At 47.0% G+C, this 12463-nt stretch overlaps 1 protein-coding gene across 4 annotated transcripts in view; it reads right to left on the reverse strand.

The window, feature by feature from the left end:
• Positions 1 to 12463, reverse strand: part of LOC138650175 (disintegrin and metalloproteinase domain-containing protein 10-like) — a 196252-nt gene that overhangs the window by 47534 nt on the left and 136255 nt on the right. For all 4 annotated transcript variants that reach the window (XM_069740618.1, XM_069740619.1, XM_069740617.1 and 1 more), the window contains one exon: positions 10530 to 10674. In XM_069740618.1, coding sequence (XP_069596719.1) covers positions 10530 to 10674 — 145 coding nt within the window. The remainder of the gene's footprint in view (positions 1 to 10529; positions 10675 to 12463) is intronic.

The raw sequence follows: 12463 nt of genomic DNA on the forward strand, positions 1-12463 counted from the left end.
CTCTCTCCAATTGTGGTCCATAGAAAGCCTACATTTTTTTTCCTTGATTTGGGTTCCAAAATCTACCAGAGAAAATAACTCCATCAATCATTGGTAGAAAAATATTGGCCTCTGGGCTTGTGTGCCACTCCTGATTCCTGTGTGCGTCATCTCTCACTCAGTGGCCCATAGAAAGCATATAGTTTGTTACATTTGTTTTCTAAATTCTCCCTGCAAAAATCTATTTTTTTTTTTTTGGGGGGTTTCTAAAGTGTTCCTGAAAAAAATAAAAATAAAAAAAAAATAATAGTGTGACATTAATATTAACATTTGTGCTTCAGTGACAGTCCTGCGTGTGGGGCATCTCTCTAATTTGCAGCCACCAAAAAAAGAGTGTGTAACATTGGGCCTGATTTTCGCTGTGGTCTCACCAACCTGTAAAGGGGTAGCTAAATCATACTGAAGTTATAGCTCACCGTGTAAGTTGTGTGACTGCAACAAATAACGTTAGTTTGGTTACGTTTTTAAAACAATGAGGAAGTCTAGTGGAAGAGGTCGTGGCCGGGGGCGTTCATTGTCAGCTGGTAATGAGGGTAGTGGTAGTGGTGGAGCATCAGGTGGTCGTGGGGGAAAAAATATTGCACCTAAGTCTGGAGCTGTGGAGCCAGGTTCGTCGTCCGGCTACACAAGGCCTCGAACGCTCCCTTTTCTGGGATTAGGAAAACCGCTTTTAAAGCCGGAGCAGCAAGAGCAAGTTTTGGCTTATCTTGCTGACTCAGCCTCTAGCTCTTTTGCCTCATCTCGTGAAACTGGTAAAAGTAAAAGCAGCGCGTCGTTAGTGGATGTTCACGGTCAGGGACAAGTCACTTCCTTGTCCTCTTCAGCAAAAACAACAACAGAGAAGAATGCAGCAGGCGACACAACGGGTTACTCCATGGAGCTCTTTACACATACCGTCCCTGGCTTAGAAAGTGAAGCAGTTAACAGTCCATGCCCATTACAAATTGAATCTGACATGGAGTGCACTGACGCACAGCCACAGCCAGACTACTATGCTGGTCCTTTGACTCAGACCACAACATTGCCCTCGCAGGGTGCTGATCAAGAATCAGACCCTGATGAGACTATGTTGCCCCATCACGAACGCTATACCACCGAACGACACGGTGACACAGACGAAGTTGCGCAGGAGGTACAAGAAGAGTTATTAGATGACCCAGTTCTTGACCCCGATTGGCAGCCATTGGGGGAACAGGGTGCAGGCGGCAGCAGTTCTGAAGCAGAGGAGGAGGAGGGGCCGCAGCAGGCATCAACATCGCCACAGGTTCCATCTGCCGGGCCCGTATCTTGCCCAAAACGCGTGGCAAAGCCAAAACCTGGTGGAGGACAGCGTGGCCATCCGGTTAAAGCTCAGTCTGCAATGCCTGAAAAGGTATCCGATGCTAGAAAGAGTGCAGTCTGGCATTTTTTTAAACAACATCCAATTGATCAGCGCAAAGTCATCTGTCAAAAATGTTCTACTTCCTTAAGCAGAGGTCAGAATCTGAAAAGTCTCAATACTAGTTGCATGCATAGACATTTAACCACCATGCATTTGAAAGCTTGGACTAACTACCAAACGTCCCTTAAGGTTGTTGCACCCTCGGCCAATGAAGCTAGTCATCAACGCAACATCCCTTCCGGCAGTGTAGGACCACAATTTAGCGCACCACCTGCTGTATCTGTGCAGGTATCTTTGCCAGGCCAAAGCAGTCAGGGTCAGGGAATCACCAGTTTCGTAGTAGGAAACACTGCATCTAGGGCACCGGCGGCAACAATACCATCTCCCACCGTCTCTCAGTCTGCCATGTCCACCGGCACCCCCGCTAGTTCCACGATCTCCAGCTCTCCAGTCCAGCTCACCCTACATGAGACTATGGTTAGAAAAAGGAAATACTTAGCCTCGCATCCGCGTACACAGGGTTTGAACGCCCACATAGCTAGACTAATCTCGTTAGAGATGATGCCCTACCGGTTAGTTGAAAGCGAAGCTTTCAAAGACCTGATGGACTACGCTGTACCACGCTACGAGCTACCCAGTCGACACTTTTTTTCCAGAAAAGCCATCCCAGCCCTCCACCAGCATGTTAAAGAGCGCATCGTCCATGCACTCAGGCAATCTGTGAGCACAAAGGTGCACCTGACAACAGATGCATGGACCAGTAGGCATGGCCAGGGACGTTACGTGTCCATCACGGCACACTGGGTAAATGTGGTGGATTCAGGGTCCACAGGGGACAGCAAGTTTGGGACAGTTCTGCCTAGCCCACGGTCTAGTAAACAGTTGTCTGTAGCCGTTCGCACCCCCTCCTCCTCCTCCTCCTCGTCCTCCTGCAGAAGCAAGAGCTCGTCCACAGACCGCAGTCGCACAAACACTCCATCCGCACCTGCCACTGTTGCACACCAGGTCTCCCATTATGGGGCAGCTACTGGCATACGTCAGCAGGCTGTATTGGCTATGAAGTGTTTGGGCGACAATAGACACACCGCGGAAGTTCTGTCCGAGTTCTTGCAGCAAGAAACGCAGTCGTGGCTGGGCACTGTAGATCTTGAGGCAGGCAAGGTAGTGAGTGATAACGGAAGGAATTTCATGGCTGCCATCTCCCTTTCCCAACTGAAACACATTCCTTGCCTGGCTCACACCTTAAACCTGGTGGTGCAGTGCTTCCTGAAAAGTTATCCGGGGTTATCCGACCTGCTCCTCAAAGTGCGTGGACTTTGCGCACATATCCGCCGTTCGCCTGTACACTCCAGCCGTATGCAGACCTATCAGCGTTCTTTGAACCTTCCCCAGCATCGCCTAATCATAGACGTTGCAACAAGGTGGAACTCAACACTGCACATGCTTCAGAGACTGTGCGAACAGAGGCGGGCTGTTATGTTTTTGTGGGAGGATACACATACACGGGCAGGCAGTAGGATGGCAGACATGGAGTTGTCAGGTGTGCAGTGGTCGAAGATTCAAGACATGTGTCAAGTCCTTCAGTGTTTTGAGGAATGCACACGGCTGGTTAGTGCAGACAACGCCATAATAAGCATGAGCATCCCCCTAATGCGTCTGCTGATGCAAAGTTTGACGCACATAAAGGATCAGGCGTCTGCACCAGAGGAAGAGGAAAGCCTTGATGACAGTCAGCGATTGTCTGGTCAGGGCAGTGTACATGACGAGGTACCGGGCGAAGAGGAGGTGGAGGATGAGGAGGATGATGGGGATGAGTATATTTTTAATGAGGAAGCTTTCCCGGGGGCACGGGAAATTGGTGGCGTGGCAAGGCCGGGTTCTGGTTTTTTGAGGGACACAAGTGACGTAGATTTGCCTGCAACTGCCCCTCAACCAAGCACAACCGCAGATTTGACAACGGGAACTTTGGCCCACATGGCGGATTATGCCTTGCGTATCCTCAAAAGGGACACACGCATTACAAAAATGATGAACGATGACGATTACTGGTTGGCCTGCCTCCTTGATCCTCGCTATAAAGGCAAATTGCAAAATATTATGCCACATGAGAACTTGGAACTAATATTAGCAACAAAACAATCAACTCTTGTTGACCGTTTGCTTCTGGCATTCCCTGCACACAGCGCCCGTGATCGTTCTCACACGAGCTCCAGGGGCCAGCAGACCAGAGGTGTTAGAGGGGCAGAAATCAGAAGTGGCGTTGGACAGAGGGGTTTTCTGACCAGGTTGTGGAGTGATTTTTCTATGACCGCAGACAGGACAGGTACTGCAGCATCAATTCAAAGTGACAGGAGACAACATTTGTCCAGTATGGTTACAAACTATTTTTCATCCCTTATCGACGTTCTCCCTCAACCGTCATTCCCATTTGATTACTGGGCATCCAAATTAGACACCTGGCCAGAATTGGCAGAATATGCATTGCAGGAGCTTGCTTGCCCGGCAGCTAGTGTCCTATCAGAAAGAGTATTCAGTGCTGCAGGTTCAATACTAACAGAAAAAAGGACTCGTCTGGCTACCCAAAATGTAGATGATCTAACCTTCATTAAAATGAACCACAACTGGATTTCAAAATCTTTTGCCCCACCCTGCCCGGCTGACACCTAGCTTTCCTATGAAAAGGTCTTGCCTGTGGACTATTCTGAATGACTTTTCCAATCTCGTAATTTTCTTCACCTGATTGTCCAGCATACGACATGTTTCCACCTCACGAAATGGCCAAACTCCCCACACGGGGCCGTGCTATCGCCACTTTGCGCTTGGACCCTTGAGAGTGCTGTTTGTCTGAAGAGGTGGGTGTGGCCGCTTTTGGTCGACGGCACTGCCACTGGGTCCCTCATAGTACAATAAAGTGTCTCTGGCGGTGGTGGTGCGCACCCAACGTCAGACACACCGTTGTAATATGAGGGGCCCTGTGCCTGTACCGCCGGCCACAAGACAGTTCCCCCCCCCAGCTCAAACAGTGCTCTACCACTAGCAAAATTATCTCTCACAGCTTCACCAATGTGTAGTCTAGCCGCTGACATCCTTCAATGCCTGGCACTGACAATACCATTGTTTTGACATTTTTGTTATGTTAGGCCTTCGAAGCCTGTCTGCGGTCCCTTCTTTCTACAACTACTACACTGACCAGGCCACTGCTGGCCGTGTTACCCTGGAACCAATTTAAAAGTGCCTACAGTCAGCCCAATTTTGTTATGTTAGGCCTTCGAAGACTGTCTGCCGTCACTCCTTCCACTAGACTTCCACTGACCATACACTGCTGCCCATGTACCCCTGGAACCAATTTAAAGTGCCTACAGCCAGCCCAATTTTGTTATGTTAGGCCTTCGAAGCCTGTCTGCGGTCACTCCTTCCACTAGACTTCCACTGACCAGACCACTGCTGCCCGTGTACCCCTGGAACCAATTTAAAAGTGCCTACAGCCAGCCCAAGTTTGTTATGTTAGGCCTTGGAAGCCTGTCTGCGGTCACTCCTTCCACTAGACTTCCACTGACCAGACCACTGCTGCCCGTGTACCCCTGGAACCAATTTAAAAGTGCCTACAGCCAGCCCAAGTTTGTTATGTTAGGCCTTGGAAGCCTGTCTGCGGTCACTCCTTCCACTAGACTTCCACTGACCAGACCACTGCTGCCCGTGTACCCCTGGAACCAATTTAAAAGTGCCTACAGCCAGCCCAAGTTTGTTATGTTAGGCCTTGGAAGCCTGTCTGCGGTCACTCCTTCCACTAGACTTCCACTGACCAGACCACTGCTGCCCGTGTACCCCTGGAACCAATTTAAAAGTGCCTACAGCCAGCCCAAGTTTGTTATGTTAGGCCTTCTAAGCCTGTCTGCGGTCCATTCTTTCAACTACTACTACACTGACCAGGTCACTGCTGCCCGTGTACCCCTGGAACCAATTTAAAATTGCCTACAGCCAGCCCAATTTTTTTATTTTAGGCCTTCGATGCCTGTCTGCGGTCCATTCTTTCAACTACTACTACACTGACCAGGTCACTGCTGTCCGTGTACCCCTGGAACCAATTTAAAATTGCCTACAGCCATGTGTTATTATTTTAGGCCTTCGATGCCTGTCTGCGGTCACTCCTTCCACTAGGCCTCCACTGACCACACCACTGCTGTCCGTGTACCCCTGGAACCAATTTAAAATTGCCTACAGCCAGCCCAATTTTTTTATTTTAGGCCTTCGATGCCTGTCTGCGGTCCATTCTTTCAACTACTACTACACTGACCAGGTCACTGCTGCCCGTGTACCCCTGGAACCAATTTAAAAGTGCCTACAGCCAGCCCAAGTTTGTTATGTTAGGCCTTCTAAGCCTGTCTGCGGTCCATTCTTTCAACTACTACTACACTGACCAGGTCACTGCTGTCCGTGTACCCCTGTAACCAATTTAAAATTGCCTACAGCCATGTGTTATTATTTTAGGCATTCGATGCCTGTCTGCGGTCCATTTTTTCAACTACTACTACACTGACCAGGTCACTGCTGCCCGTGTACCCCTGGAACCAATTTAAAATTGCCTACAGCCATGTGTTATTATTTTAGGCCTTCGATGCCTGTCTGCGGTCACTCCTTCCACTAGGCCTCCACTGACCACACCACTGCTGCCCGTGTACCCCTGGAACCAATTTAAAATTGCCTACAGCCAGCCCAATTTTTTTATTTTAGGCCTTCGATGCCTGTCTGCGGTCCATTCTTTCAACTACTACTACACTGACCAGGTCACTGCTGCCCGTGTACCCCTGGAACCAATTTAAAATTGCCTACAGCCATGTGTTATTATTTTAGGCCTTCGATGCCTGTCTGCGGTCACTCCTTCCACTAGGCCTCCACTGACCACACCACTGCTGTCCGTGTACCCCTGGAACCAATTTAAAATTGCCTACAGCCATGTGTTATTATTTTAGGCCTTCGATGCCTGTCTGCGGTCACTCCTTCCACTAGGCCTCCACTGACCACACCACTGCTGTCCGTGTACCCCTGGAACCAATTTAAAATTGCCTACAGCCATGTGTTATTATTTTAGGCCTTCGATGCCTGTCTGCGGTCACTCCTTCCACTAGGCCTCCACTGACCACACCACTGCTGTCCGTGTACCCCTGGAACCAATTTAAAATTGCCTACAGCCATGTGTTATTATTTTAGGCCTTCGATGCCTGTCTGCGGTCCATTCTTTCAACTACTACTACACTGACCAGGGCACTGCTGGCCGTGTACCCCTGGAACCAACATCAGAAAATATAAAAATAAGTATTTTGCTTATAAAAAAGAAAATACTGGTGAGATATCAAATGCAGACATTTTAACATTAAAAACAAACACACAACTCTAATCTGGTACAGTACTAAAAATGGCCACCAGCTACAATTACTTTCTCCTGCAAGTAGTTAACTGAAAGTTTTTTTAAATTGAAAACACACATATGGCATCCACCGAGTGTTGTCCTGTCGCGTCTTCTTTATATTATTGCCGAGAAGATGCAAAATAATGAAAATAATAAAATCATTAATTACCAAAATAATAGAGAAAGTCAACACCACATTGCAAATAAACATTCATTCCAAATAAAGAAGCAGGGCGCGTCCGAGGGTGAGTATATACCTAATAAGAATATAATCACCCTCGGACGCGCAATGCTTATTTCCAACAGCCTTCCTTCCTAAGAATCAGCCCTTCCGTCGTGTAGAGAGACGTTGTGTTACACTCCAAGGTGTTCCCCAGGTTGCCTTTCCTGAGCTTCGATCTTCCGGCTCTCGTTTAGTAGTTCTTGGAAACTACTCTGCATTAGGCCTTCAAATTGGGTATGGGGTGTAGAGAGATGGTGTGTTCCACTCCAAGGTGTTCCCCAGGTTGCCTTTCCTGAGCTTCGATCTTCCGGCTCTCGTTTAGTAGTTGTTGGAAACTACGCTGCATTAGGCCTTCAAATTGGGTATGGGGTGTAGCGAGAGGGTGTGTTACACTCCAAGGTGTTCCCCAGGTTGCCTTTCCTGAGCTTCGATCTTCCGGCTCTCGTTTAGTAGTTCTTGGAAACTACACTGCATTAGGCCTTCAAATTGGGTATGGGGTGTAGAGAGAGGGTGTGTTACACTCCAAGGTGTTCCCCAGGTTGCCTTTCCTGAGCTTCGATATTCCGGCTCTCGTTTAGTAGTTGTCGGAAACTACGCTGCATTAGGCCTACAAATTGGGTATGGGGCGTAGAGAGAGGGTGTGTTACACTCCAAGGTGTTCCCCAGGTTGCCTTTCCTGAGCTTCGATATTCCGGCTCTCGTTTAGTAGTTGTCGGAAACTACGCTGCATTAGGCCTACAAATTGGGTATGGGGTGTAGAGAGAGGGTGTGTTACACTCCAAGGTGTTCCCCAGGTTGCCTTTCCTGAGCTTCGATCTTCATGCTCTCGTTTAGTAGTTGTCGGAAACTACGCTGCATTAGGCCTACAAATTGGGTATGGGGTGTAGAGAGAGGGTTTGTTACACTCCAAGGTGTTCCCCAGGTTGCCTTTCCTGAGCTTCGATCTTCCGGCTCTCGTTTAGTAGTTGTTGGAAACTACGCTGCATTAGGCCTTCAAATTGGGTATGGGGTGTAGCGAGAGGGTGTGTTACACTCCAAGGTGTTCCCCAGGTTGCCTTTCCTGAGCTTCGATCTTCCGGCTCTCGTTTAGTAGTTCTTGGAAACTACACTGCATTAGGCCTTCAAATTGGGTATGGGGTGTAGAGAGAGGGTGTGTTACACTCTAAGGTGTTCCCCAGGTTTCCTTGCCATTGCTTCGGTCTTCCGACTCTCGTTTAGTAGTTGTAGAAAAGTACACTGCATTAGGCCATACAAAATGGGTATGGGGTGGAGAGAGATGGTGTGTTACACTCCAAGGTGTTCCCCAGGTTGCCTTTCCTGAGCTTCTATCTTCAGGCTCTCATTAAATTGTGGTTAAATGGAACAACTGCATTTGGCGTACTAGTTGGTTTGGGGCCTACTATCGGTGTCTGCCACTCCTTGCTGTTCTCCTCCACTGAACAAAGCTGTGCCGCCTGTTTACTACGGTTGCCAATTTTGAACTGCATTTCGACTACTTACTGATTTGGCCCTACTCTCTGTGTCAGCCTCTCATTCCAGTTGTCCTCCACTGCAATGCCCCCTGGTTATTCCTGTGTTACCAATTTTGAACTGCATTTAGCCCACTTTCTTCTTTGGGCCTATATCTGTGTTTCCACTTCATCGTGCCCATTGCCCAGCCAGTGATAGATGAGTCTGCTGGTACATTGACCCATAACGCAACATTCCCCGTGCACGCTACACAACAACATTGTGACCCTGCTGAAAGTCAGGTTGCTCTTCCCGCATACCATACCACCTTACACGGGGACAAAGAGGAAGGTGCAGATGAAAGTGCAGGTTCCTTCATCAGGTGGGGGGAGGAATACTAGTTGGCGACGTCACTGGCACAGGGCCTCTCATAGTACGCAAAAGTGTTGCTGCCGGTGGGAGGCGCCCCCGCCGTGCAAACACACCGCTGTACTTTGAGGGGCCCTGTGCCAGTGCCAATGCCAACGAGTGGGCCCCCCCTGCTTGCTCAGGTTCACAGCACTTGCAAAGTTGAAATACTTACCTCTCCCTGCTCCACTGCCGTGACGTGGTCCAGATTTCCTGGGCCCACTAATTACTTGAACCAGCCCTACCCCCCACAACTTTAGCCAAATGACCCCCAATTTCAAATGCCTTCCAATTATTATAAGGTAAATTACGCTTGACAAGCTTCATTAAGAAGAATGGATGGTTTTGACATTAAAATGGCCACTCTAGGTGTTTTCCTGGCCCCCACTCACTGCCGACTATGCTGCCCCATTGACTTGCATTGGGTTTCGTGTTTCGGTCGATCCCGACTTTACGTCATAATCGGCCGATTTCACTCGACCCGACTTTGGACATAGTCGGGTTTCGCAAAACCCGGCTCGACTCTAAAAAGGTCAAGGTCGCTCAACTCTATTTAACATGTTTGCTAGACCTAGAGGTCTTAGTGAACATCAGCCAGGCTCAGACATGTCCAAAAGGTATAGAATCTGGAAAAGCTCCCTTATATAGACAACATTGTGCAGCATTTGGTGCAGTGGTCTTGAAACACATTGACACATGGCGGTCTTCAGATTAACTTCCTGTTCTTTAGTAATGTTCTACACAAGTTATGTGCTGCAATCCACTACCAAAATATTTGTGCCTCTGCCATGTAATGCAGATGAAGATTTCAATTACACACACCCAGGGACACCTGTATACGGTGCTTAGGGTCAGTGAAACAACCATCGGCCCAATTTGTCCATTACACTGCTTGGCCTGCCCTCATCTTTAATATTGTCTGTCAGGTATGGACTGGGGCTGAAATTTAGCCCTGGCATTTGAAATCACACAGGCCCTGTCCCCAGGCACCAGATGGGATATATTACTAATATTACCCTGGATGGAGGAAAGCAAGATATCCTACAAGACCAATATTTCAAATGAAACCCTTGGCCTGATGGGGTAAGTGACGGAGTCAGTGACTTTGTGGTCCATCACAAATCTTAACAGTATGGATGTCTTGAGAACACTGATTCTTTTAACAACATAGCAGATAAGGCAGCCCATGACCAGACAGGCCCTTCTGGCATTTGCTGGAATTGCCAGATGGCCAGTCTGGCCCTGCTGGCTGTGATAGCCCCCATGATTGATTGTGCTATATCATGTGATGTAATTGTTTCAGAGCACTATGAGGAAGCAGGCGCAGCCACACCTGATTTTATTAGCCCAATTTCTAGGTTTTCAGCTGCGTTTGAAATGGGTATTTTTTTTGCGATCCTTGTGAACCGAATCACCAAGTGGGGATGCTGGTACTTACAAATCTGAGGAAATTCAACTTAAAGTTGATCCTTGGCGGATTGCTCAGCTCAGCTCTACTATCTATTAACATATCTATTTGGTAGATACTACTGCACACATAAAACATACATTTTATTTAGTTTTCTCTTTTTGTTTTTCTCTGCATGCCTAGTCCTATATTTGAAATGTAAACCATAGCATACCTGCATTGTTTACCAGGCTTTAATGTACACTGCAAATCTTCTCCTGCATTGACACCATAACAGCACAAGTCATTTTCCTTAAGGCCTACATCACATTGTTCCCCATCTTCCACTATTTGATTGCCACATGTTGGTCGACCACTTTCTGAAAAAAATAGCACAGAGATTCAGCAACTTAAATGACTGTAATTTTCATGTGAAATTTCATACTGATTGTAAGCAGCACAGAGAAGAACACACAAATCACTGATTCATGTAGAGCAAACCTTGGCAAATTGTGGCCTACGAACCAAGACAGCCAGATGGCTGAACACAGTGGTGCATGAGCCACCACATGATACCACCCAACCATGCCTGTGTCCTACTTTCACCATTATCTGCATCCTCAGGATGCAGATAGCAGTGACTACAATGGTGGAGGAAGTAATAGACAGCTCCTCCTTTCACCATTCAGTGTGTGCTAATGAGACAACAGATGTGATTACATCAATGAGGCTGTTTGTGCGTGTGTGTGTGTGTATGTGTGTGTGTGTGGGCTCCTATTGTACAAAGGGGAGAAAACTCAAAAGGGGTGATAAAGTAAACCACCCCCTAAATGAAGCGAACCATCACTATTAAAATTAATTATTTTTTATTGAAAACATTTTTTTTTAAATATAAAAAGCAACATATATATTATACACAAAGAACATACCCCAAGGAGGGCAACACTGGCAAATCAATTAATATCAAATAACGTTCGATTATACTTAAATAAGTGTTTATGCATCCAAATAATCAATTGTATATAAAATATGCATTTGCATATGAATTATAGTATCAACTGGTTCACCAAGTGCTAAAAAGCATCTTTTGGTTGATTTGGCAAATAATCCCCATATATGCATATATATTCATGCTACATCTCAATGCAAACACTTAAACAACCTATACTTCAAACTAAGGGGATAATAATCCTATTCAAAAAGATCCATATTCAAAGTGCATGTGGGACATTACCTCCTTTGTTGGATATGGATCTTTTTGAATAGGTTACTATTATCCCCTTAGTTTGAAGTTTGAAGTTCAATAACACAAACGTGGCCTTTTCTGGCAAAACGGGAAACAAAAGATCACGTAAAGTACAGTCCATAGGCCCGCAGAGATCCACCTACTCAGGGTGCAATCAACAGTCCAGCATAGTTGCACATAAACACTTCTCTGGAGCTTCCTGACTCCGCATCCACAGACAGACAAAAAAAACCTCAGTGGTCAGACATTTAACTTGTTGAACCACACCCTGGGGGAAGAGATATGGCGAGTAACCATCGCACCCATCTCTTACAGTCACTCACAAAAAAGCCCAATTCGATCATGGCTGACTAACCCATCTCAGCACATAACAAGCAGGAGCAAATCTTCTGGATTTTTACATCATGGAAGACAGCAATCTTGGTGATAACTATCTCCCCTCACTTACATTGCCAGTGACCCTGCCACACTGTATATAACGGGACAGTGAGTACAATCATACTGTATAAAGGGAGCTGTGAGGACTATCACACTGACTATAGGGGGTTGTAGTGGGGTGGGCTGTGAAGACCATCATAATGTCTGCGAGAGGGCTATGGTGCCATCAATCTGTGACAATTATCACATGTGGGGGCTGTGATGAACATTATAATAAATCTGTCATACAGTGAATAGAGCTGTGGGGAAATCATACTGTGTAGGGGGCCATGATATTATGGTGAGGAGCATATTGTGTGTGGGAGCCATCATGCTATGCTATGGGAGTGCTGTGGCAAACCTTACAAGGTTCGGTTCGGTGAACGTTTCAATGTTCGCTGGACATGTTCATTGAACGGTTCGTCAAACGTACCCAAACTCCATTGGATTTAATAGGATGCAAAACCAAAAGCATAGCCAACACCTTAAGGGGGTTAAAAAACTTG

Source organism: Ranitomeya imitator, chromosome 1 (assembly GCF_032444005.1).
Source record: "Ranitomeya imitator isolate aRanImi1 chromosome 1, aRanImi1.pri, whole genome shotgun sequence".
In the NCBI taxonomy this organism is placed as follows: domain Eukaryota; kingdom Metazoa; phylum Chordata; class Amphibia; order Anura; family Dendrobatidae; genus Ranitomeya; species Ranitomeya imitator.